Source organism: Micrasema longulum, unplaced genomic scaffold (assembly GCF_059751315.1).
Source record: "Micrasema longulum isolate JH-2025_06_02 unplaced genomic scaffold, ASM5975131v1 h1tg002484l, whole genome shotgun sequence".
NCBI lineage: Eukaryota > Metazoa > Arthropoda > Insecta > Trichoptera > Brachycentridae > Micrasema > Micrasema longulum.
In genome coordinates this window covers 1-27,553 of record NW_028279626.1, presented here as the reverse complement: position 1 = coordinate 27,553, position 27,553 = coordinate 1, and the positions used below count along the sequence as shown (strand labels likewise).

At 32.7% G+C, this 27,553-nt stretch overlaps 2 protein-coding genes across 2 annotated transcripts; both read left to right on the top strand.

Moving 5' to 3' along the window:
• Positions 1-1,023: 1,023 nt before the first annotated feature.
• On the top strand, positions 1,024-8,780 carry LOC148272102 (lipase 3-like). The gene is made up of 5 exons (XM_088240524.1): positions 1,024-1,176; positions 5,556-5,754; positions 6,773-7,137; positions 7,564-7,722; positions 8,274-8,780. The coding sequence occupies exons 1-5, from the start codon at positions 1,051-1,053 to the stop codon at positions 8,652-8,654; spliced, it is 1,230 nt and encodes a 409-aa protein (XP_088096650.1). The 5' UTR covers positions 1,024-1,050; the 3' UTR covers positions 8,655-8,780.
• Positions 8,781-14,870: 6,090 nt separating this feature from the next.
• Positions 14,871-25,603, top strand: LOC148272101 (lipase 3-like). Its single transcript, XM_088240526.1, has 4 exons — positions 14,871-15,436; positions 23,334-23,698; positions 24,209-24,367; positions 24,796-25,603. The coding sequence occupies exons 1-4, from the start codon at positions 15,097-15,099 to the stop codon at positions 25,174-25,176; spliced, it is 1,245 nt and encodes a 414-aa protein (XP_088096652.1). The 5' UTR covers positions 14,871-15,096; the 3' UTR covers positions 25,177-25,603.
• Positions 25,604-27,553: the final 1,950 nt, after the last annotated feature.

The following is a 27,553-nucleotide window of genomic DNA, read 5'->3' as shown; positions in this document are numbered from 1 at the left end:
CGCAATCCATTCACCGTAACAGTTGCACCAGCCTCACTTTCGAATATGTAAGGTCCAATCACACCGCCAGCCCAAAAACCGCACCAAACATTGACACGTTGAGGATGGAGAGGCTTTTCAACAATCATTCTTGGATTTTCCGAGCCCCAAACTCGACAATTCTGCTTATTAACGTAGCCTCTGAGGTGAAAATGGGCCTCATCACTGAAGATGATTTTTCGATGAAAATCCGGATCATTTTGATGCATTTCAAGGACCCAATCAGCGAAGATACGACGTTGTTGGTGATCGGCTGGCTTGAGTTCTTGTGTTAACTGAACTTTAAAAGCCTTAAGACCTAAGTCTTTATGCAAAATACGGTGTAATGTCGTTTGTGGAATGTCTAATTCCAAAGATCGACAAAGGTGGGTTTTAGTCAACACTACGGGCTACAGCAGCAATATTCTCTCGACGCACGCGGTTTCGATTCTTCACATCACTAACTTGTCCGAACAGCTCAAATTTTTTCACCAGTTTCACTTTTGTCGGCCGAGAAGGAGCTTCACGACGATCCAAAAGTGCTTTAGTTTTGCGAACTGTGACTGCAAAGTTTTCTCCATTTTTGTAGTGAATTTGAACAATTTCAATGCGTTTTTGAAGCGTGTATCGTTCCATTTTTAGAAATGGCGTAGTTTTTACTTGACAAATGTCAAAAGATGACAGCTGCCTACATAGCGGGCTATTCAAAATGAAACCTCTTTTTGGAAAACCCCATATAATAAATAAATAAATGTTGTTAGAGGGGAATTGATACCTAGAGCATCGCATTAATGATTATCGGATGCGATATTTTGCAATGTTTTTTAATGAATTTAATAAACAGAGGTAAGTACTTTAGATATAGCAAGGGGTATTAATTACAGTTGGGTATTTTAATTCTGCCTTGATAGATTATTATATCTATCAATCTTAATACCGTTCAGTGACAACAGCGTCATTTTATCGGGTATAAAAGGATTCTTCAGAGAGTATTTTCGCAGTAACGGGAAACAGACAAACTACTGTAACATAATGTTGAAGTTTTTCGTTTTTATAACTTTGATTTCCGTAGTGTGGGGAGAAAAGTCTCCTTATGATGGTACCCCAGATGCCGATCGCATCAACATTAGCATTGAAGAAGATGCTAAATTAGACGCCGTAAGTCAAGACCACAATTTTTTTTCCAGAAAAAAACTAAAATAGCTTATTTTAAATTTTCAAAAACAAACAAAATGAGGAAGTTCAGTGGTTTTTATATATTTTTATTATTTGTTATGACTATTGTTGAGACTATTAAACTAGTAAAAAAATATTTTTACGCATCGTATCATAATTGTTATGATTTTTAAAAGTTTTGTGATTTTCAAATAATACCGCCCGTCACGAGTTCAAGTCGGTGAGTGTTGAAGTAGAACCACGTACCTGTCAAAACATGGTAAACTTTGAATCTATCACAACACACAACAACCCTATAATTGATAAGGTGTTCACCTGAACCTGTGACGTTTCAAAGATTTTTTTTTTTTCATTCAAATTCGAGAAACTTCGTCGTACAATGAGGAAGTTCAGTGGTTTTAAAAAATATTTTTTTATTTGTGAATAGACTATTAAACTAAACCGATTTTTTTTACTAATCGAAATTATTCCGCGTGTGACGTCTTAAGTTCACTTCCGCTTCTTCTAGATCAGTCTGCCGATTGGTCCACTGAATTACCGTAAACCGAAAATCTTTCACAACTCTATTATCATTGGTTGATTCATATGAACTAGTGATATCGTTCAAGGAAGTTCAGTTTTATTTAAATGTTTTTCATTATTTTTTGCCTACATTTTCAAGAAACTTTGCTTAAAATTGTATGCTCTATTTTTTTCCGAGCCCATGAAAACATTTTTTGTATCCAACTATCCATGGGGCGGAAATCCCTCATTAAATGCTCTAATTTAAAAAAAAACATTTTTTATATAAAATTTCCCGTAGCATTGAACTTCCTCATTGTGAATATGAGAGTCTAGACACTTACAAGACGTATAATTGGTCACTGTGTTAACATTCACCATCCACATGCCCATGTTTGAACACCTACATTTGTTTATTTTTGTAAATACATACATTATTATTAGATACATACATACATGCATATTCTATTTTCGGTGAAATATCGATCAACCTTGATAAGCTTAACGAGGGGTGAAATCTTCATTCATTTGGACATACCTACTTAAAATATTATATTATTTATAAAACCAATTGCTCTAAGAAATATAAAAATAAAATAGTTTCAATAATTCAGTAGAATCTTGTTTAATAAATGAAGGATCCAGATCATTTATTTAGTTCGTGAAAGTAATTTAAAAATGTATATTCAAATACTCGTAGACAGAATCGTGAAAGTTACGAAATGTGTAAAGTGATCACTTAAACCAACCAATGACGGGTCTTAAACCTGGCGAAAGCTTTAAATTTTATATTGCTCTTTATCTCTGTTAAATAGTCTGCAAAATAACATTATCGCGGTGTTAAGATTATTTTTTTATTTATTATTAAAACGAAATATCAACATATGGGCACATCTTAACTACCAGTAAAAATTCTCAACACATAATCTCTATTCACTATTTTTAAACCCTAACGTAGATAAATTAAATAAAACATTTAAATGAAACCATCAATTTAATTATTCATGTAATCAAAGAAAATAATTAAACAAAATTCACAAGCCATTAATCCTTAAGATTTCCAATTGACTTCATATTTATTATCAAAATACAGCAATGAAAAATCCCAGCAAAATTACAAATATTTAAGCAAAAAAAACTTTAATAGGAAATAAAATATATAAACCAGATTTTTTTTTCAACGTCAAAAATTTACCTCGTTCATAATTGACAAACGCGCTTACCATTAGACCAATAGGCAAATCACTACTTATTTATTAATTATGTATATCCACTTATCATATCAGGGAGGTATCAATTTATTTTTTAATCCAGATTGATTTCTATGGTTTATAAATAATTTTCATTTTAATATTTACTCGGAATAAACATTCCGCGAAGATAATTTGTTCATGATAAGATCCGTATCTTGCCATTACATATTGTTCATTATTGACAACAATCTATTTGTTGGTATATTCAATATATTTTAAGTAATTTGACATCAAATTATCCGATTAAATCTTTTTAAGTGCACTTTTCAACAAGAGGTGTGTGCGTAATAATCCCACATTTACAAAAATGAATTTAAAGCCAGTGATAATGCTTACACAATCCGCTAAACAAAATTTATGATAAATTTGATCTTGGGACTTTAATTAATCTTGTTTAATTCAATATTACCGAAGAAAACAATTGAAATTTTCAGAGAAATATATCAATTTTCTTTCAGAAATTACGATTTTACCATATACGGTGGCAATTGAACCTTTTAAAAAAAATATTATGGCTTTTATTACCATGTGGTAATATTATCCAGAAAAACAAAACAAATAGAACAGAGAAATCATATAAAATCTCATACAAAATAAAATACGTGGAACATGACCTTAAAATAATAAAAATATTAGATTCTGTTGACGTTTTATTCCAATGAGGAACTTCAGCCCTACGGGAAATTGGATACGAAAAATGTTTTCTTACGCGGGGTAAAAATTAGAGCATTAAATTGTACGGCAAAGTTTCTTGAAAATGTACAGAAAAAATAATAAAAAATATTTTGATAAAAACGAACTACTTTGAATGACGTCACTGGTTCGTGTGAATCAACCTATGATCTGAGAGCTATGGAAGATTTCCGGTCTGCTTGTCGCTTCTGGACCAATGGGAAGAACTGAATGAGAATAAGCGGAAATGAACCTCTGACGTTACACGCGGAGTTATTTCAGAAATACAAAACTTTGAAAAATCGTAGCGCCGATAATACGATACATAAAAATTTAAAAAAAAAAAAAATTATTTAGTTTAACAGTTAAATAGGTGCGAAGGTTTTCACGGTCACTGTTATCAATATTATGTATCTTTTTTGGGTGATACCGTGTATGTTGGATTTGATCCGACGTTTTGATCCGACACAGTTTTCCCTGAAGATGGCTCCTGCAATGGTAGCCGAAACGTCGGATCAAATCCAACATACACGGTATCACCCAAAAAAGATACATAATATAGTTTAACAGTCTTTAACAAATATATTTTTTTTTTTTAAAACCACTGAACTTCCTCATTGAGGCCGTGGATAATGTTTAGCTACAATGCGTGATGCCCTTAATTTTCGACAAGGATTACATGTTGTATAAAAAGAACAGTGCTTATTCTCTGGAATATTTTATAAACCCTGGATACTAATCCAATACTAACCAGAACCGTAAGACTGATCATATTACATTAATGTAATAAATTATCAATGATAACCCTTCAACGTATGTACCGATGCTGTGTACATAAATATACTATACACATCTAGGTACGGATAAACGCTTGTGGTGATAATGATAGAAACTCTTAACACTATCTAAAAATGTTTGTTTCTATTAAAAATTAGATTTGAAAATTTGCAATGTTTTATATATTTCACGAAAGCTGTAAGCATCAAGTATACCTTGCATACCTGCACATCGATAGGGACGAGGTTGTCAATTTTTTTAAAGTTCGAGATTAGCAAAAATTTACAAATCTGCTTTCCTTCCATACTTTTACTTTTATTTGCTTTTTATATATATTTATATTTTTTTTGTTTTTTTCATTATGTATTTTTGTATAATTTAATTTAGTACGTACTATTATTTGGCATATGATTTATTGCTCCTATTTCTTACTATAGTATAGAGTGAGTTTCTAGAAAACATATCTCAATTATCATTTCAATTATGCTTTTATATACATATTCTTTTTCTGTTGATTTAAATGATACTCTTATTTTGTTTTTTTTAATACTACTATATTTTACTATTATTTTGTTGATTTTAATGATACCACTATTTTGTATATTTGATTATGTGCGATTCTTAATTTGTATTATTTATATTTTAAAAATTATTTCTGATTTTCTTTTTTGCATTGTATTCTTTGGAATTTGATTATTTATTACATTTACCTTTTTTTTATAGATTGTTATTCTATGCCATTATAATTTGATCTAATTAATTTTACTATGTATTTTTATTGTTATTTATTGTGGCTTGACACGAGCATAGCCTAAAAAGCCTTAATAAGTTCATAAATATTTAAACTAGTGTAATTTTGAATGAATAAATAAATAAATAAATACCGGAAACAATTTCAAGCAATGTCAATAAAATTTTCTTCTGGTAAACGATGACATCAACTTTTGTGCAAGAAGAAAATTTTATGTTATTTTACCCGTTCAATCGTTGAGGCTTAGATTATACTAGACAGAAAATTTCGTTTTATATAAATGAACTCCAAATTAGTTACTTACTTGAAACTAATATCTAAAATTTTGACAAATTAATATTTTGTGTACTTATTCGAAACTCATCGGAAGTTTTTTAGCAATGTTTTAAAACAAATTCATATTACAGCCAGGTTTATTGAAGAAGTATGGATATCCGGCAGAAGTGCACAACGTGCAGACTGAAGACGGCTACATCCTCACCATGCACAGGATCCCCTACGGGAAGGGACAGGACCCACAGACGGACAGACCTGTGGTCTTCCTCATGCACGGACTTCTCAGCTCTTCTGCCGATTGGATCAACATGGGACCTCATAGTGGCTTCGGTAAATACATTGTAAAAGTACAATCCATTATAAAACTCAATGCAAGTTGACCGTTGCAAGACGATCATCGTCAAGAGGTAGGAAAGGAGAGTCGTCGAAATGTCAACAAAAACAATACTGTCGTCCCTGAAACTTCGCTGATGAAGTTTTGATGGATTTTGTAATATTATCGAAAAAGTGCTTTTTGCTATTACAGTCGTTAATTCTGATACAAGTGATATGTCAGGCTTAAAAAAGTATCTGGAATTTTGAATTTGAAATAACAAGTGCAATCCGATTGGACCAACGCAACGTTTCCATTCTATTTCTGCACTTTTTACAACCGTTAGCTTTTATGTATTAAATAAATACAATATAACATTATACTATTTTAGATATTAGAGAAAATTATAACACTGAAAAATAGCACAAAAAAACGGGAAAAAAAATAAATTTAAAAAATAAATCAAATCCAAAATCTAAACAAATTATTTAAGGTTCATACAGTAGATACTATTTACTAAATAAATTCTATTTTACAAATTTACAAAAAATAAAATATAAACGAATTTAAGATGAATAAGTCACTCAGATACCAAAATAATACAAAAGTTCCTAAATTTCACACAAGATGGTCAAAATAGTTTTGTTTTCAAAGGAATGAAAAAATACACTAACCTTCCCGATGAACTGAAATCAGTAAATAAATTCAAAGAATTTTTTTTTTTTTAATTGAGTAAAAATAGCTTTCTATTTTCACTAGTTTCACTGTATTATTGTTTTCTGTTTTATTTTGTAAAATTTTTATTTTATATCTCATGTTTATTCGAAATTATATAACTTCAAACTACTAAATAAAAAAAATAGTGTTAGTAACTCTCCAAGCGCAAGAGCTAGTCTCTTTTTTGGAGAGTGATACGTAATTATAAAAAGTAGATTGCATGGTAAAAAAAAACATGTGTCAATTACCTAATTATATTAATCAATAAAAATATTTTTTTAAACAATTAGATATTAGAGTAAATCATACCTCTTTCAGGATACATGTTGGCTGATGAAGGATTCGATGTCTGGATGGGAAACGCTCGCGGGAACACTTATTCCCGCAAACACGCCACGCTTAACCCTGACAAAAACTCCGCATTCTGGAAGTTTAGCTGGAACGAAATCGGTTACTATGATCTCCCCGCCATGATTGACTACGTTTTGGCCAAAACTGGAAAACCACAACTGCACTACGCTGGCCACTCGCAAGGAACGACGTCATTCTTCGTAATGGGTGCAACGAGAAAAGAATATAATAAAAAAATTAAGTCCATGCACGCCCTTGCGCCAGTCGCTTACATGTCAAACTTAAAGAGTCCTCTGGTCAGATTAATAGCTCCAATGGCGAACACAATTGAGGTATGCATTCTTATTTATTTATTTATTTTATTTTATTTTATTTTATTTTGGAATTTTTCAGCTATTACATAAAACAATAAGTAGAAATACATTAACAATACTAGGGCCAATTAAAAAAATCCACTGTAAATCTAATAATATATAAGAGAAAGAGTTTACGTAATTGTATTCATGTGTGTGTATGTGAATGTGTGTGTGTGTATGAATGAATGAGGGAGAGTGTGCATGTGCTTGTGTGAATGAATGAGAGAGAGGGTGCGTGTGTGTGGGTGCCTAAGTATAAAAATATAAATAATTCAAAACTTGTAATTATATTGAAAAGTGAACAGGAAAGAAGTTTGATTATAAAAAATAAAAAAATGTAATATTATTTGCAAATTGAAAAACAGATGCTATTTCTATAACATTGAGATTATGACATTTTAGGCCTTGACATCACTTATTGGAGTAAACGAGTTCTTACCGAGCAATGAGCTGATGACGATTGCTGGCAAACTGCTCTGTGAGGATGACGCTTTATTCCAACCCGTGTGCACTAATATTCTATTCCTTTTGTGCGGGTACAGTCCTGATCTTCTGAACGCAGTAAGTTGACAACAGAAATCTTCAATAAGTTTAAAGGGGTCATAAACTTTGTAAATGACTAGACATCAAAATGTTTTCCCTCTCTGTTGCAATAACTTGAGATTTTAATAACTCCAAAATAAAGTGAAATGACATACTCAAAACATTATTAGTTTGAAGCAGTTAAAAAGAAGTATCCAAAATAAAAAAACAAAATATTTCTTCCAAAAAATATCAAAAACTATGGTATTAAAATTAATGTTCTTGTAAAGTAAAGCGCTTTATTCCTACAATAAAATGTTTTAGAAAAAAAATCTTTTCAGGTATCGTAGAATCTATTAAATGTATTTCAATTTTTATATTATAATATACATAATAACTATGAAACTACACTACCGAACATGAAAAAAAACCGTTATTTATTTACATTTTTTAAATTGTGGATTTGAAAAAAATATACTCCATAAGTTATAATTTTGACATTTACTATCATTAAAAGTCAATGAAGGGTGAAGGTCGATTGATATTTTGTACGAAAATATTTCCTTCATTAATTTTATTGGTGCTTGCAGACAATGCTGCCCGTTATCCTGGGTCATACTCCCGCTGGAGCTTCGAGCAAACAACTCGTTCACTACGGTCAGGAGTACATGTCGGCCAAGTTCCGCAAGTACGACTTTGGCTTGATAGGTAACATGGCGGAATATGGGAAAAGCAGCCCGCCCAATTACAACCTGAAAGATGTCACAGCTCCCGTGTTCCTCCATTACTCAGATAATGATTGGATGGCAGAACCCGTCGATGTAAACCAGCTCTATAAAGAACTGGGAAACCCTGTTGGCAAATTCAGGGTGCAGAATCCTAAATTCAACCACCTTGATTTTCTGTGGGCGATTGACGTCAGATCATTGCTGTATACTCGAATCAGCAATTTGATGAAAGCCTACAATTGAAATTAGACAAATCAACTGAAAAATATTGCATTAGCAAACGAGTTAGATCTTCGCTGTCTTAAACTGTATTATATTAATACGAAACATTATACCTTTTATAAAACAAAATAAACATTTTGTATCTGACTCGAATTTTTATATTATTTCTAATCCTCACTCCTAACCCATGTACTATACATAATAATGTCTAAATCCCGGTAGCGTATTACTCACACACGAAAGGTTCCGGGTTCGATTCCCGGTGAGAACACAAAAATTTAAAAGTGTATTTTCTCAAGCCTGGGTATTCTGTGGTGTAATTAACCACTGTAATTGGGCTTCCTGGCCTGTTGTGGTGCAAAAATAAAAAAAAATAAAAAAAAAATATATATATACTGACATAGAACAGAGTAATTCAGCAATAGGGTAGTTTGTCATTTTTTTATTATTTTAATTCTTTTTTAAATACCATGGTAACGATAGTGATTTTTTTTCGTGCGACGTCGGATAAATTTTCTACGAAAGTTTAAAATATGCATATTTTTAATTACCCGAATACGAGACGTTTCGCGCCTTGTGGGACAAACGACACGCATGAAATTTTGGGGGCAAACCTATACACATTGTTTATTAGAAGCACGTCGGCGGTTGTAAAGCGGGACATCAAAATGTTTTTTTTTTGTTTTAATGTTTATTCGGAATAAACACTCCTCAGATCATTTTTTTCATGAAAAGATCTGTCACATTTATTGGTGTATTCAATATATATATATTTCTTTTGGGTTTCCCTGTGATTGCCTTTAGTACTTTCATCTCTGACGTTCTGAGCAGTTATTTGGTTTTTCTATTTAGTTTTTCTATTTAGTTTTTCTACTTGGTTTTTTGTATTTTTTATTTTCTCTCTATCTATCTTAACATTTTATTTATTTATATTCTATTTTTATTTATTTTATTTTATTTAGGAAACATACAGTAAGTTACAAAGTTTAATATTTTACACAATTAGACTTAATTCCAATGGACCAGTGAAGTTTACCTTTGTTGTATGCACTATGATTTCGTCTGACACAGTTTTTTATTTACCTATTTAGGTTTTCAATAACCATGTGTTCATCGTACTATACGATATTTCTTAGGCATCCAGATATTTACTAACTGAGATGGATATGTTCTCATCATCACTGTGGCAGCATCATCTGTATGGCATGTTATGTTAATGATCTTATCTCGCTTAGTAGATTCACTACTCTTTTTATTCTTAAAAGCGTTTTTTTTTAATATATTTATTCTGCTTGTGTAAGAAATAGTTTTTGGCGTATATATTGTTGTGCTATATTTAGTTTTAAAGGTGCTAAACTTGCTTTGTTTCTTTGTTGTTCTCATTATGTTTTATTTTCTAAATGTTTATATTATTTTTGCCCCGAATTGAGTTGTTACAACTCCTGGGAATGTAATTCAACGTATTATACTTGTAAAATACTTTGTGTTATATGGTATATAAATAAAAAAATAAAATAAAATAAATAATATAATTTGACATTAACTTCTATTTCTGTATCAATTTGTTCAAAAATATTTTTAAGTGCATCTTTCAATAATAGGGGTGTACGTAATATCCCACATTTACAGAAATAATTTTAAAGCCAGTGATAATTCTTAATTATCCACTAGAATTTTCAGTATGAAAAATTGTACATTTCTACGTTTATTAAACATGTATAATTAAAGGTTACCAAGGAAAATACCTAAAACTTTCTTACAGATATATAAATTTTCTTTTAGACAATTCAATTTTACTTTACCAAAAATCTTTTTTTTTTCATTATTTATCGCTTTTACCATCCTGAGATAATATTTGTCAGAAACAAAACATCATACAAATAGCCATGTTAGATTATTTATAAATCGTAGGTTAACTTGTACTATAATTAGTAAATAAACTAATATTTAAACTTTTTTTAGTTTACTTTACATCATATTACAGTAAAAAAAGTTAGTGGTAGTTTTGTAAAGAATATTCAAATTCCAGGATACATTTTTTTATATGAACAAATAACTTCATTATTGATGTTCTAAAGTACTCATCCCATATATTTATATATTATACATACATGCATGTAATTATATATGTATGTGTGCATATAAGTACTTATTTTTTTAATTACGTTTTTTTTTTTTTAATTTTGGGCCGGAGCGTTCTTAACAAATTTCCTTCGATCGACGAGGTGGTTGATAGGTTTCCTCATTAAGGTTTTTTTCAATCAAATAATTTTTGATAATCATTGTTCGTACAATACTCACACACCCATACACATATACACACAAACCCTCTTACAATATATATACATATATATATAATTACGCTCCTTCTGGACTATTCTTAATTCTATGAGTCATGGTATGATCTAGGCAGACATGCCAAGTGTATCATCTCAAGTCAGGAGTAATAACACTGCTTGCTTCTTGAATGCTTATCTTTGCTGCAGGAACACGTCGACAAGTACTGTTTAGTGAGATTTTGTTAAGTGTTCTAAGTATTCTTGTAAGAGGGGAAAAGAATCCGACGCTGGTTTCAAAATTTCTCACGGCAAAGACAGCATTGTTGCGCAAGTTACGGAGAAGTACATTAAGGTTAATCTGAGCAAGGATATCATGAGCATCTGTATGGTTTTATATTATTTTATGCCAGAATATTAGTTTAGAATTCAGGAGAGTTTTGGCTGCAACTCCTTTAGCGGCAACATATTTGGCACGCATGAAAATAATATTGCTTAATACTGCATCACTAGGCGTAAACGGAGAACAGTGTGAAGTGTGACTATCTTTTGCTGTCTTCAGTTTTGTATTCAGTATTTACCACGGCAGCTTTTTTTTATTACTTTCTCCCATTTCGAAGTGGTAAAAGAATTACTATTTAAGAACACAATATCTCAATTATCGTGTTACAACCTTAGAGTATATACATCTATATATATATACTACATATGTATATACTCTAAGGTTACAACATATTACCGCAGTAACTAATTATAATAGCCGATTATCATTCTTTCTGTTTAATTTAATTACTTAGGCGAGATGTTTAGTTTTCCAATTTGATAAATAATTGATATTTTTCATTTTTTCAAATTTAAATTAACGTGATTATTGATACATAAAATTTCAGACAACACAAATAAACTCCGCAACTGATTTAAATTTGTCATAGTAGATATATAACTGAAAGTGCAAACTGAAGATCCATAATACAATTAGGTCATCAATGTATGTAATATGTACGATTAATTAGTTATGTAAATATTATACACCAGAACCTCATTTTACACAGTACAAAAATTGTTGCCGACGTAACGCCGCGTAGGAAAACTTAGCGGCCCTTACTGGGTTCTCTAAATATGTGCACAGAATAGGGACTTCGGTGTGTGTATGCGAGTTACTGCCCCGCAGTAAAGACTAGCATTTGTCACTTTCGAGGGTGGTCATCGCCATACCAAAGCACATAGAATAGGGAATTATTAAATAAAAAATGTTATTCCTCTCCAAAATAGCATATCATTAATTTATGTCTGTCGCGCAGTTCGCGCTGAAATGCGACCGGGTAGCGGGGGGAGACGTCCTTATACGTGGCGCGAGGGCTGGCTGGCGATGAGGTATCCTGGAGGCGTCTGGTGATGTCCACACGCTCCACTTAGGAGTGAATGTGGAAAAGAAGAAGTACAATATATATATCTGTACCTTAAAGGATAAACCACGGGAGTCACGTTGAATTAAATGTTCAGGAAACAATATTTTGTGATTGTGCGATTTGAGGCAATTTGTCAATGAGACAATTTCAATCTATAAAGAACTTTCAACGTAAAATAATGATTATTTTAATAATGACAATGCAGTAGTGCACATCACAATAGCATATCTGGATTTAGTGATGTTTTTTTGCACTAAACCATGGTTTACTTCAGATTTTCGTTTAAACTCAAAAATGCATTTTTATGACGAAAGTGAATTTTGGTGTTTAATTCACATATAAAACATATTGCGATAATTTCCGCATTTTCAACTTCAAAACGGCAAAAAGTGAACTCCCGTATTCCTCTAATGTACCTTCTGGCTGTAAGCTGGTGCGTTTGCAAAACTCACACAAACGCATTTAAAATCTAAAGGAGGCCGATTTAAAAAAATTATATATTAAATTTTAATTAAATGTGCTCTCTTTATTGTTTATCAATAAGTGTGTATACATATTTTCTCCAATATAATTTGTACTATGCATTTTGATTACACTGCATTAATTATTATTATAATGCACATAAAAGATTGAATAAAAAACATACTTGTTTAAAAATAAATAAATATATGACATTTTTTCAAGTGATTGATTTTTTCGCTCTAATCCAAAAGAGATTTTTAAAAACATTTTTTAAAGTTTTTAATCAAGTTTTTGTGTAAGTTTTGCGAAAGTGCCAGCACTAGATAATCGACCTATGCGTGATTTGATTAAATGAAAATACATATTTATAAACCAGTGTTTTTAATCCATAGTTTAATACATATACATCGAACACATATTTTTATATTTTTCTTTTAAGAATCGCACCAAAATTCAGACGAACGCAGAAGCATCCTGTATATATTTTACTACCATATCATTAGCAAGTAACAAAGCAATAGTTGTATATGTCACGCAATGCGTATGCTGTGCGATGTCATACCATGAGCTTATTTACAGATACTACACAATGCGTTTGTGTAAGTATTGCGAACGCACCGACTTCAAAAAATCCACCAGTATAGATATCATTTGTCTATACCATGATGTAGGTAATCAATATACTTCTATTATCATTCATGATTTACGTATTAAAAGTATGTTTAAATCTGAATAAATTACAATATTATCAACTTATATAAGAAGATACTTACAATAAGTTCAATAAACTGATTGATTGGGAGAAGATACAATCGTTTTTTTTTAATCAAGTTGTATAAAAGACTCCTAAACAGATTAGTTCTCAGTGAGAGGAATCTAGTGTAACTAAACGATATGGTGTTTCGAATTATTATATTTTCAGCGGTATTAGCGATTGTTTGTGGAGTAGATGTAAACTCAGACGAACGCATTGACATCTCTATCGAAGAAGATGCCAAACTGGATGCCGTAAGTAATGATCAGCTAGTGATTGAAGGGTTATAAATAGCACGCGTGCCTAGTCCTAGTATATTAATTTATTACTGATAATAATCTAACAGTGTCAGCGTACGTGGAATATTTTCACACCTGCCGTATCTTTAGCTGCGAGTCTATATTATTAACACAATTCAAATCAAAAATCTATTTTAAAAATCCCTTTATTCAATCGATTGCATTGTATTTAAAAATGTATCGCAAGATTATCTGTTTTTTTTCTGTTAGTGTCACTGTAATTCAAATATTTTCTCGTCACACGTGGCGGCATTGTTCTTCCTTTCTTTGTCACCTATGATCACGACGAAAGTCTGTTAGAGAATGAAGGCACGAAAGGGAACTATCGAAGAATTGAAATGCCATTTTCTTCGCGCTTGTAACGTCTGTATTTAATTATGCTCCTTTATTAAGGCTTTCTACCAAGGTATGATATCAGCCAAAAACAAGTTACATATTTACAAATTAAAATGAGGTAGCATAGAAACAATGAACCAGAAAAGACAATGTGACGATCAATATGAAAATCCCACGGGGGGCGTTATGCATTTTGCGTGCATAACGGAGCAACGCGGGCATTTAAGTAAGCTTTTATTTCAGTTCTACGTAAATGTAAAAGTGCGGTTTTTTACGTGACATATTAATACAGAATCATTCACCGCCGGTTATTTTCTTGGTCGATTATTATTTATATCAGTTGTTTGTACCTCATCAACACTTAGATATAACAATAATATTTTAAGTTTGTCATTTTTTTTTGTAGAAAAGGACTGGATTCAACTCCCTGGGGAGGTGTTTATATTAACATATTACACAAACATCAACTGATGAAAGAATTAAAGGAATATAGATGTTCAAATATGGTCAGAATGGTGAATGTTACAGTGTGTAAAGTGGCCACTTTAACCAGCCAATGACAGGTCATGAGCCCTGTAGATGCCTAGACTTCTATATTACCTTCTCTAAAATGTTCTTCATCTCTGTTTTAATATGTTAACTTAGATATATTATTTACATTATAAATTGAGAGTTCAATAACAAATGATTTTGCAAATACAAGCAAAATATTCAACAATATATCTAATTTTTCGGAGGCTCGTACTAAATTTAACTATCCAAATTTTTTTCATATTATTTCCATGCGAATTAACATGAATAGATGTAAAAAAATGAAGAAATCTGACAATATGAATGTTCAAATATGAGCAGAATAATGAAGGTTGCACGGTATGTAAATTTACAATCAAAACCAGTCAATGGCAGATACAAACGTAATCGCTGTTGATGCCTAGATTTTCTTATTTCTCTCTTTTTTTAAATTTATATGTTTTGTATTTGGGTTTCAAAAACAAAAAGTTTCTAAGATCTTACAAAATGGTGATAGTTTATGAAACAGATTTTAATTTAAATCCTGGTTTATTACAGCCAGGTTTGTTGAAAAAGTATGGCTATCCGGTAGAAGTGCACACTGTGGTGACAGAAGATGACTACATCCTCACCATGCATAGGATACCCTACGGGAAGGGACAAGACCCACAGAAGGATAGACCCGCAGTCCTCCTCATGCATGGACTGCTGAGCTCTTCCGCCGACTGGATTGTTATGGGACCTGATAGTGGATTCGGTAATTATTTCTTGTAATCAAAGTACTAACTGCCTTGGGTTGAATGACTGAAATAACTAGACAAACATGTACATATAAATATTGGTTTGATGATTTGTATAGATACAGCTAAAACTATTTTTATTTTTGTATACAATGTCTTATTATTATGCCTAGCTGTAAGCATACATAACTGCATCAGTAAACACCTCAACGCTCTTGTGGTTAGTTGCTTCCCAGTTCAAAATTTCTCCAAACGTTAATTGGGAAAAGCAAAAGTATTTCCTATTTTTAGAGTATTGCTCTACAGGTGTTCTTTAAATCCTTTCACGTCGAAAACCACGATGATCAGTATGAGCAAGAAGACATATTGGCATATTAAAATATTTTTTTAGAACGATTAAAATCTTAAAAAATAAAATATAGAAAAAAAAACAAATGGTTGCTTATTTCTGCAGGGGAGAAAAGAGGAGGGGGAGGGTGAAGTCTGATATACTGTCAACCACACGGCCGCGCCCCCTCGCTTCTCCCCTGCAGAAATAAGCAACCATTTGGTTTTTTTAAATATTTTATCAAAAAAAAAAATTCATTGTAAATATTTTTTTTAATATGCCAATATCTTCTTGCCTATGCTGATCATCGTGGTATCGGATGTGACAGGGTTTAAAGAACACCCTGTATAGCAATGTGTTGAGGCAGTCCTATTTTATCAGCCGGACCCTTATCTGACATGTATAAAATATTTTTCACATATGTGGCTGGCAGATCAAAGCATCTGTAGGAAGTATAATTCCCATTTTATAAAAAAAAGACAGTATTTTTATAATAGCAAAAGAACATTAGTCACCAAAAAAAACTATTTAACTAGGAAGTGTTAAAACCTTAGAGTAATAATCTAATAGTCATATGGAGAAAAACCATTCTATGATTATTGATCACGAAGTTAGCTACAGATTACAGCAATATAACAGGCCGTAGGTACTTGGATTGAGAATTGCAAGCCCAAACCGAAACCGTCCATTACACTTTTGTTGTTAAACTAAAAACCAAACTAAAATTAAACTAAAGCCAAACTAAAACCAAACCAAAAAATTGGAACGCCTTTTGTTCTATGCAATAGATCTTAAGGGCTTCTCTAGAGAATTATTACTCTAAGGTTAAAACAAATTGGAAAAGGTCTAAATAAATCATTAAGGTGTGTAATTAGTGCATATACATAAAAAAAAAAATAGCCAATGAGGTAATTCAGTGGTTACTTTAATTTGATAATAAACTATCAACCTAAGGCAAATAAAAAAAAATTAAGTGTCGTATTATCATTGCTATTATTTTGTGTTATTTTGACATTACTCCGCCTGTGTCCTCACAATTAAAGTTGTTGTGGGTGAGTTGTGTTGCCATTTAAAAGCAGTTATACACAAAACATTGAAAAAAACGGCTACCTGGAAACCAGAAACCTATCATAACACATAACAACGCTAAAATTTATTGATTTTTGTAAACAAGAACTTGTGACGTTTCAAAGTAGTTAATTTTTTAAAACTATTTTTATTAATTTTTTCATGCACTTTTAAAAATTTTTTCTATACAATTAAATGCTCTAATTTAGCAATGATGAGACCATTTAATAAAGGTCGTGATATTATGCACAACAAAGTGGGCGCCCATCTTTGATTAGTGATGAACTGGTTCAGATCCAAAAATGATATGTATAATATAAACTTGTACCAACGTGAAAAACAATTATACCTCGAATTCATTCATTAGACGTACCTGTAGAAATTATAATGGACTCAGTATTGATGTAGACATTTTTAACTGCACACTGCATTTGTACAGAGAATTTCTTCATGGGGTCGATTATTTCGGAGTTGCTGAATGTGCATCTTGAGTGGTTTATGCTATGTATATGTGCCGCATGTAATTTATATGTTTGTGTATGTTTTATATGTGCGTTCATGTGTGTGCGTGGATGGCTCGGAGTGTACATTCGGTATTTTCATTTATTTTTATTTATTATCTCCATGGAAAATGCAAATATCAACAATTATTCTTTTCTCACTTGAAATTCTTACTTATTTTTTATTTTTTTGTCACATTTAATGTTTATATCTTTTGCATAATTTATGAAAACTTCATTGGTCTTTTTATGTTAAAAAAATATTGTTTTTAATACTTATTATATATGACAGTATGTTTTCTGAATAAAATAAAATAAAATAAAATAAAATAAAATAAAATAAAATAAAATAAAAATAAAATGTAGTCACGTAATAAAGTGTAAATCACGAAATAGTAGGCTGTCTCACTACGTCAACATACCTACCAAACGCTGTCTTGTTATTATCAAATTTACAGAACAAAAAATCAGTGCCAAGTGTCGTGAAGCATAAATATAACATTGTTTTTACCCCCTTGTTCGGTGGAAGTGTTAGCTTCAATGAGCTCAAATTCTTTCGTGCAATAAAACAGCAAAAAATATATTTATTAAATTGTACCCGCGAAGTTTGTCATTTGTTACTCGTAAATTAAAAAATAAAGCAAAACTTTATTTGTGGCTAGTCCATAAAGTGCTTCCATCATAACAAATGAACTCTTCTGTAAAATTTTACATCATTTGCGCTGTGTAAGTGACTTTTTAACAAGTGAAAACGTTGTATAAAAAAGAAGTGTTTAAAGTATACAGTCTTTGACAGTTATTGTTTCAAGATCTGTTCGGCCCACTGTGCACTGCTATTGGTTGTCACTTTGGCTCGTCACGCTAGTAAAATTGCGGACAATAATTTTGCCAGGCGTCGACTACTAATCACGCATTATTTATTAACATCATGAATTGCAAAATTTGCTTGAAAAACATGAGCCCAACGAAGACTTTAAAGTGCTCAAGGTGCTATATGAGTGCGCACCATTCATGTTTGGGTACTTCATCTTCTGTTTTTAAAAGAATGTCCCAAATTTCACGCGGTAACTGGAAGTGTGAATCATGCAAATTGCAGGACCCACGCTCTAGATCCTCGAGCCCTCATGTGATTGCAAGTCAACTCTCTACGTCACCTACTGCGCAACCTTCTCATCCGGCGCCCCCAACGATACAGGCCCCACAAATAGTGTCTTCGGCTCTTGAGGAAAGATTGGGCGAATTGATGAAATCGATGTTCGAGAAATCAATTGACTCCTTGATGTTGAAAATAAAGAAAGTAATTAAAGACGAAGTTAGCGCTGCACTTGATTCATTTGCTTTCGATATTAATAACAAAATTACAGAACTTGAAGGTAAACTTTTGCAATCCCAGGTACGTATTGCCGATCTGGAAAACCAATTCGGTGATCATCAACAGTGGCTTCGAGTAAATAATGTAGAGATATCCGGAGTTCCGGAATTGAGCAATGTTTCACCCCCTGATATCATGATGAGGATTGCTAAGCTCGCTGGAGTGTCTCTGAAGCCTGATGATATCGAGTTTGCACATCGCGTGCAATCTTTTAAACCAGAGGCCGGACGTCCGAAAACCATAATTGCAAAATTAAAAAACCGTCAGCTCAAGGACAATATATTATCTGGTATTCGGAAACACAAAAATTTCTCATCTGCGAACATTGACCTACCCGGTGAACCTAGGAAGATTTTTGTTCACGACCATCTGACTCCATCTAACAAGAAACTTTTTAAAGACTGTAAATTGTTGTGTAATTCTTTAAAGTTCAATTATATATGGGTGAGAAACTGTAACATTTATGTAAGAAAATCCGACGGTTCACCACGAATCCATATTAGAAACGAATCGGATTTTCTAAAACTAAAATTATCAAAACTCGCCGTATAGTGTTATATAATATATTGTATCACTATTTTATCTTTTTTTACATACAACTTTTTACGATACTTCCATTTGCACAATTGTTCTACACACACTTGCACAATCTACCACATACATTTTTATTATTATTAAAAAATCAAATATTCAATATTTCACACTATTTTATTGTCAGAAAACTGTATCCTTATAGTGTACTATCATTTGCACACTTGTCCTGTACACACTTGCACATTCTACTGCACACAATTTTATTATTAAAAAAACAAATATTCTATATCTCGCACTTTTTTATTGTCTTTAAACTGAATCATCATAGTTATGCGCCTTTACCAAGGAGTTTAGTCACATTATTTATGGAATTATCTAAAGGTATATATTTTTCTCAGTTATATTATGTTTATGAAAGGCGATAAATTACAAATTCTTTATCAAAATATAAGGGGAATTCGCTCTAAATTATCTCTTTTTTATCAGAATGTCTTAAGTAACTGTTATGATGTAATTATAATCACGGAGACTTGGCTACGCGAAGGAATCCTCGATTCCGAAATTTGCGACAGCAGGTACGATATTTTTCGCCGCGATCGTGATCGCGTGGAAAGTGGTAAGCTCGACGGTGGGGGTGTGATGATACTGGTACATCGGAGCCTCAGTGCACGGGCGCGTCCCGAGTGGTCGCGAGTGGGTTCGGAGTGCTTGTGGGTTACCATTCCTTCGGAGTCCTTGCGCTCCCGCATGGGTTCGGCTGCGTCTTCTTCAGCTTCTCGCAACTTACATATTTGCTCTTCGTATGCCCCTCCTGACAGCATCAACTATGTAAACAAGGGTAAGAACCAAGTTTTCCTATCTCAACATATATTGCGTTTAACTTCAATATTTGAAAGTGTTTTTGAACTTGGTGGCGATGATTATTATTTTGTTGCGGGTGATTTTAATCTATCCAATATTCAATGGATTTCTTTTGACTCCCCGGTTTATATCCATAAAGGGTCAGCCGAGTTACAGGAATCAGCCAGGAACTTGATCGAATTACTCATAAAAAATAACTTTCGTCAATACAATTTGAATAAGAACTCTAAAAATAATATTCTCGACCTTGTTTTTAGTAATTTTGCATCGGAAGTAAGTCGCTCAATTTCTCCTTTAGTAAAGGAAGATGTTTTCCACCCCTCGTTAGAAATTTTCATTAATGATATTTTTACTGTCCCTCTTAAGGAAAACAGTTTACCAATTAGAAGGTTTCGGAAAGGAAACTACGATCTGATTAATGAAAAGTTTTTACAAATTAACTGGATTCAACAATTCCTCGGCTTATCGTTGGAAGATACCGTCTCCAGGTTTTATTATTTAATTAATGATTTGATCGTAACACACATTCCTCTCGACACACGTAGTCGCAAACGTTCATATCCTACTTGGTTTAGTGATTCTTTGTTAAAATTAATTAAAGAAAAAAAGAAAGTTCATGCCAAATGGAAAAAGTTTGGTAACCTTCTCGATTACGATGAGTTTGCTCTGTTGCGTCATCGACAAAAAATACTTCAGGAAGATTGTTTTCAAAAATATGTTGTATCTTTACAAAATAACATCAAATCCAACCCCAAGCAACTCTGGTCATATATAAAAGAACGTCGAGGTGGCTCTGCTTACCCTAAATCCTTCGAGTATAAAGATCAGAAATATAACAGTGGTCAGTCTATTTGTCAAGGATTCAATGATTTCTTCAGTTCGGTCTTCAGCAAACCTTGCACTTCATATTCTGTAGAAAATCTTGCACCACCATATTGTGATGACGGTAGTTTAATAGATAAAATTGAAACTACTGAAAGGGAGGTACACAAGTTCTTGTCTACACTCGACGTAAATGGAGGTGCTGGAAGTGACGGAGTACCTCCATATTTTATTGTAAAATGTGCAAAATCATTGTGTATCCCTCTCAATAAAATAATTAATTTATCTCTCAAGCAAGGATATTTTCCCCTGAAATGGAAAGAAGCTCATATCTTACCAATACACAAAAAAAGTTCAAAAAATAAAATTTCTAATTATAGAGGTATTTCCATACTCAATACTTTCAGCAAAGTGTGCGAAAAAATAGTTTATTCTCGGATTTATCCAATCATAGTAAAAGGAATACCTCCCCAACAACATGGGTTTCTGAAAGGCAAATCTACTATCTCCAATTTGATAGAATTTATAGATTATGTTTTTCATTGTATGGACAAACTTGAGCAGGTTGATGTAATTTATACAGACTTCGAAAAAGCTTTCGACCGAGTGGATCATATCATTCTTATGAGAAAACTTTTAAACTTGGGTGTAAAAGGAGACGTTCATAGATGGATCTTATCTTATCTCAGCAATAGAAGCCAAGCTGTTGTTCTTGGTGGTTTTCGATCTGAGTTTGCTGATATTTCCTCCGGAGTACCCCAGGGTTCACATTTGGGACCATTGTTTTACAATGCGTATCTCTATGATATTTATGTTGTATTTATGAACGCAAGATTTTTGATGTACGCAGATGATAAAAAAATATACTTCAAAGTTAAGAATCCCCTTGACTGTCTTAAACTTCAAGTTGATCTAAACCGTTTGACAGAATACTATTTGAAAAATCGTATTAACGTCAATGTATCAAAGTGTTTGCTTATTTCTTTTTCGCGAGGTCGACATCCAATCCCATATCATTATATATTATCAAACCAACCTGTTCAGAGAGTTGATACCGTACGCGATCTGGGTGTTATTCTTGATAGCAAACTTACATTTGAGAATCACTTCGATGACATACTGACCCGTGCACATAGAAACCTTGGTTTTGTACTTCGTACATGTCAGGTATTTAATGATATCGCGTGTATTAAAATGGTCTACTTTGCTCATGTTCGCAGTTTGCTCGAGTATGCCTCTTCTGTTTGGTCTCCACAATATGTCACACATAAAGAAAAGTTTGAGAAAATTCAATGGACATTTCTTAGACATCTTAACTGGAGATGCAGGTATACCGATCTCAATTATATGTCTTCCTGCAAAAAGCACCACTTGCTTACTTTAGAAGATCGCCGTCTACTGTTGGACATGGGGGTGCTTCATGACATACTCAGTGGACGCCTTGATAGTCCGGCTCTTTTGTCAGAGTTATCATTAAATGTCCCCGGCTACCGCACCCGTCACACGTCGAGCTCTCTATTTCATGTGCCAGCAGTTCGTACGAACTATGCCCAGAACTCTCCACTTATACGTTTTGCTAGTGAATATAATTTGAACTTTCCCCTTATTGATCCATTTGATTGTAAAAAAATAACATTTAAAATGCGCGTCTTAAAACATTCTTTTTTGTCTTATACTTAGTTTCAATAATAAAGTTTTATTTTATTTTATTAAATTTTATCTCTATTTCTTAATATTTTATATATATTTATATTTTCGATACCTGACACCCTCTTTCCAATATAACACCCACACACCCACCCTCTCACTCACTTACACTCACACAAACACACTAGTATGTATTGTACGTGTATTTAATGTATTTCTGTGGATATCTGTCATTGGTTTTATTCTCTGTATATGTTATTTGTTATATTTGTATTACATGTATTACTGTTGATATCCCCAATAAATAAAAAAAAAAAAAAAAAAAAAAAAAATAAAATAAGTATGCATGTACATATATTGCATTTTTCCCTTTTTGGAAAGTTACCAAACAGAAATTGAAAATATATAATACATAACCCCAAAATTTTAATTCAGTACATTTAGTTAATAAAATTTTAAAAATAATGTTTTTCACATTATCAATCGCGTTGTGGTGGCTAGTGTTGCGGACTCACGAATCTCAGAGGCCCGAGGTTCGAACCCCAAATTACGCCAACTTGATTTGCATTTTATAATAGTGAGTTGTATACAGCTCTTTCAAAACGGCCCCAAAATCTAAATATTTGGGTAAATAATAAGAACTCAAATATTTCCTTTTATCTAAAAAAATTTTTTTTATCTTAAATAAAATTTCATATTTATTATACAAAAAAAACTGAATTCATTTTCTACTCTTTTATTTTTCTGCAGTGATTTTTAACACATTTAAAAATATTTTTCAGGTTACTACTTGGCTGATCAAGGTTTCGACGTTTGGATGGGAAATGCACGTGGAAACTTTTACTCGCGTAAACATGTCTTTATGGATCCTGATAACAGTGCTGGATACTGGAAATTTAGCTGGAATGAAATAGGCTACTATGATCTGCCGGCCATGATTAACCACGCTCTGGATAAAACTGGCAAATCCCAACTACATTATGTCGGTCATTCCCAGGGAACTACAGCGTTCTTTGTCATGTGCTCCCTCAGAAAGGAATATAATGCTAAAATCAAGTCTATGCAAGCGCTTGCACCGATAGCATATATGTCCCACCTAAAGAGTCCCTTAATAAGATACCTAGCACCAATCGTCAACACTCTAGGGGTAAGTTGAGTTATTAAACCAAGAGCAATAAAATAAAAGCGACGAAAAATGAAAAATTTAGTCATTTAGTTAACAAAATAATTAGTTCACACCGAATCGAAGTATCTGTATTTTTATGTTTTATTTATTGCGGATATCGATAGGTTTAAAAAATGTAATGAACATAATATACAGAGAACAAAACCAATGACAGATATCCAGAGAAATATAACACATCTGAGATGATAAAGAACAGTTTTTGAAACAGGTGAAACGAACAATTCAGAAATGAAATCATATTTCTTCTCTCGTTAGTTAGAATTTGTTTTAGAATACTTGGAACAAAATTTTACATAAAATAAATATACAAAATAAAATATTTTATTTAATATATTTAAACTCTCTCGGCAGGCTTTTACACTTTTTGCAATTTTACATTAGTTGCATATTGAAAGCAGAAAAGTTCATTCTTGATTAAGTTAAGTAAATTATTGAAATATGAGACAAATGTAAACAATTTCTATTTTTCAGGCCCTGACAGCATTGATTGGAATTAATGAGCTATTGCCAAGTAATGAATTGATGGCCATCGCTGGAAAGCTGCTGTGTGACGATAATGCTTTGTTCCAACCTGTTTGTACGAACATTCTGTTCCTCACATGTGGATTCAACCCAGATCTTCTCAACACAGTACAGTGATATACATATTTTTTTATGGAATAATAATTAACATGTTTTAAAATAAACCATTTTTTCCATGTCTGAGCGGATGTAGAATGTTCTGAGCGTAAAATAGAACCAGTATATTGAAAAAGTATTTTCTTCTCGATAGCTGCATATTTACTTCTGGGTTAAAATCCTGAAAAAAGAGTTGAGATAAATCCGCCATGTACAGGTTCACCTACCATACTCGAGGTCCTATGTTCGATTACTGTCAGAAAGGACGCGAAGTATTGGTCTTAAAGGTGGTTCTGCACTGCAATACTTCATTGTCCCTGGACTGGCACCTGAAGCATAAGACTGATCACCTTACCTTCTTGTACCAGGTGATTGAGATGCCATCAGGTGTGGATTGATCCTTGATATTATTGTTAATTTTGTACCCATTCTATTTTCAGACGATGCTGCCTGTCATTATGGCGCACTCTCCAGCCGGTTCGTCAAGTAGACAGATGGTGCACTACGGACAAGAATATAAATCGGCAAAGTTCCGCAAGTACGACCATGGACTGATCGGAAATTTGGCAGAATACGGCAAGACCAGCCCTCCTGACTACATCCTGAAGGACGTTACAGCTCCCGTGGCTCTCCACTACTCGGACAACGATTGGATGGCAGAACCTGTAGATGTGGACCAACTATACCGGGAATTAGGCAACCCCTTGGGCAAGTTTAAGGTGCCGCATAATCAGTTTAACCATTTGGACTTCATGTGGGCTATAAATGTTAGGTCACTGCTTTATGACCATGTCGTCAAACTTATGAAAGCCTTTGATTAAAATATTATCAATATTTATAATGCCAAAAGCATGTTACATCATACAAACATTTGTGATTAAATATATAAATGTATTACATTAATACACAAAGAAAAGTTTTTCGTTACCAACATTTTTATAAAATCAATAAATATGTAAAACAAAATCACATAATTAAAATTTTAAAAAATGACTCATCTACTTCAAGCTGAAAATAGTAAACTATTTATTTGTTATTATTAACTTTAGCTTAAAATTCACTATTGTTATAACAATGATTAAATTCCCAATGTATTACAATAACAAGTACCTTTACATACTATGTGATTTATATTTTGTTATTAAATACCGTTAAGGCATTGAAATTGTTTTAAATTTCAAATTGTTTCTTCACAGAGGTTATATGGAAATTATGAACAACATTGATAATAGAAACATTTAATGTCAATTGTCTTTCATATGCTTATGATCCCATGCGTCTTGCTAGCAACAAAGAAAACCTCAAATTCTTTGTAACAAAAGTCTACGAAGTATGCGATGGGAGTGATTTACTAAATGTCGATAAATCGAATTTGATTGTTTTTTAAAGAAATAAAAGTATGACTAAATGTGAGATCACTGTGAATAGGGTTATACTGAAACAGGTAGAGAGATTTGTGTATCTGGGAAGTGTGTTTACTAGGGATGGAATGACTGAGAAAGATATTCAAAGGTGGGTGAGTGGCGGAAACAGAGTGGACAGTGAACATAAATCAACCCTGGTAAAAAAAATGCTTGTCACAGGAAGCAAAATTAGCAGTTCACAATGCCAGCGCTTAAGTATAGAATTGAATAAACAAGGTTGAATGTAGGCTGAATGCTGTCCAAATGCAATCTCTCAAGCAAATGTGTGATAAAACTATGTACGATAGGTACACAAATGGCGAGATCTGTGTAGCATGTGGGGCTGAGATAAGCATTATTGACAAAATCAAGAAAGGAGTTCAGTTTAGGTTTGGACATGTAGAGCAAATAGGAAGCGAAAGAACGGCTAACAAGACTTACAATGCGAATGCAGAAATTGAGGGAGACCAAAAAGACATGGCATGACTGAATCCCCAACAAATACTTGAAGATGGACATGTCAAAAGTCGAAATAATCAGCGCACGTGCATAAGATGTATGAATATAGAGGAAGCGAGATCTGTACGCAAAGACAGAGTGATATGGCATACCATCCTGTCTGCCTAGTCTTATGGGGAAATGGCGTAATGATTTGTTTGTTTGATTATACGAAAAGAACCTAAACAAATTCCTTTTTGTTCTATAATGTGCTGTATATTTAACTATGATTATTATTTAAAACAAACTTTTCTATTTTTTGAACATGAAATAAAAACCAAGAGGTTGAAATTAAAATGAATATTTATTCCATGAGATTTTTTAAGATGAAAATAAAATATTACGCTAAAATTGCTAACAAATAAAAAATAAGAAAAGCATATAAATTATACATACATTATAAATATATACAAAATATATGTGACTTGAAATCTACATAGAAAAAAAGTTAAAACACACCAATATAGTACAATAAATTACTTAAAAAATCCATTGATGAGAAGATAAAATAGAAACTAATGAGAGACATTTTTTTAATATAGATTATAGTACACTAAATTCAATCTAAACAACAATTTACAATATTTGCACTATGTTGCCATTAAATAGTACTGTGCAAAAAGTTTAACAGTAATTTGAAAACAGATGGATTAATTATTTAGTACAGATATGTAGGATGGTTGACCTTAAACATTAAATTTAACATTTAATTCGCATTATACTTATATAAAAACATAATTTATCAGTCAACATAAATAGGTATCATATATACATCATCTCCGCCATAGTAGACATCTTTTTAGGAATATGAACTAGCGTTTCAAAATAACTGGCCAGTTCATCTATTGTGACGTCACAGGGTGGGTTCAGAGCTTGCTGCGAGCACGCGCGCAGCCCACTTTGCCTGTCTCCTCCCCCACTTCCCGAGCCCTGATAGCTGCCGACTGCCACTCTCTCAGTCTCGCGCCCTTGGGGATTCTGGAAACTTTCCGAACTGAACGCCGCACTCCCGCTGGAGATTCGGAGCTGACTACAGCCGGAAACGAGGGATCGGAAGTCATTTTGAGCGGGAATTACATCGGTAAATTGCTCCGTGTTCACGCAAGTTTCTTCCGTCCTGGAATTCCCTTTGGAAACCATAGACAAGGAAACTACGGATAACGAGTTGGCTAGTTCTTCAGATCGTGAAATACCTTGGCAACATGTATTAACATACTTAAGAATTGGGTCTTTTAAGAGCTTGCCGTTGTTTCTCTTGGAAACACCCTTCGCCCTGGGGTACTTCTTGCTCAAGGAA

What these genes read in the sequence shown, in the direction of transcription:
- LOC148272101 (XM_088240526.1), top strand. Translation starts at nt 15,097, where the DNA reads ATGCCTAGATTTTCTTATTTCTCTCTTTTTTTAAATTTATATGTTTTG. An exon ending in GGGACCTGATAGTGGATTCG is followed by an intron (nt 15,437 to 23,333) that starts GTAATTATTTCT and finishes AATATTTTTCAG; the next exon opens with GTTACTACTTGGCTGATCAA. An exon ending in CAATCGTCAACACTCTAGGG is followed by an intron (nt 23,699 to 24,208) that starts GTAAGTTGAGTT and finishes TCTATTTTTCAG; the next exon opens with GCCCTGACAGCATTGATTGG.
- LOC148272102 (XM_088240524.1), top strand. Translation starts at nt 1,051, where the DNA reads ATGTTGAAGTTTTTCGTTTTTATAACTTTGATTTCCGTAGTGTGGGGA. An exon ending in CAATGGCGAACACAATTGAG is followed by an intron (nt 7,138 to 7,563) that starts GTATGCATTCTT and finishes ATGACATTTTAG; the next exon opens with GCCTTGACATCACTTATTGG. An exon ending in GTCCTGATCTTCTGAACGCA is followed by an intron (nt 7,723 to 8,273) that starts GTAAGTTGACAA and finishes TGGTGCTTGCAG; the next exon opens with ACAATGCTGCCCGTTATCCT.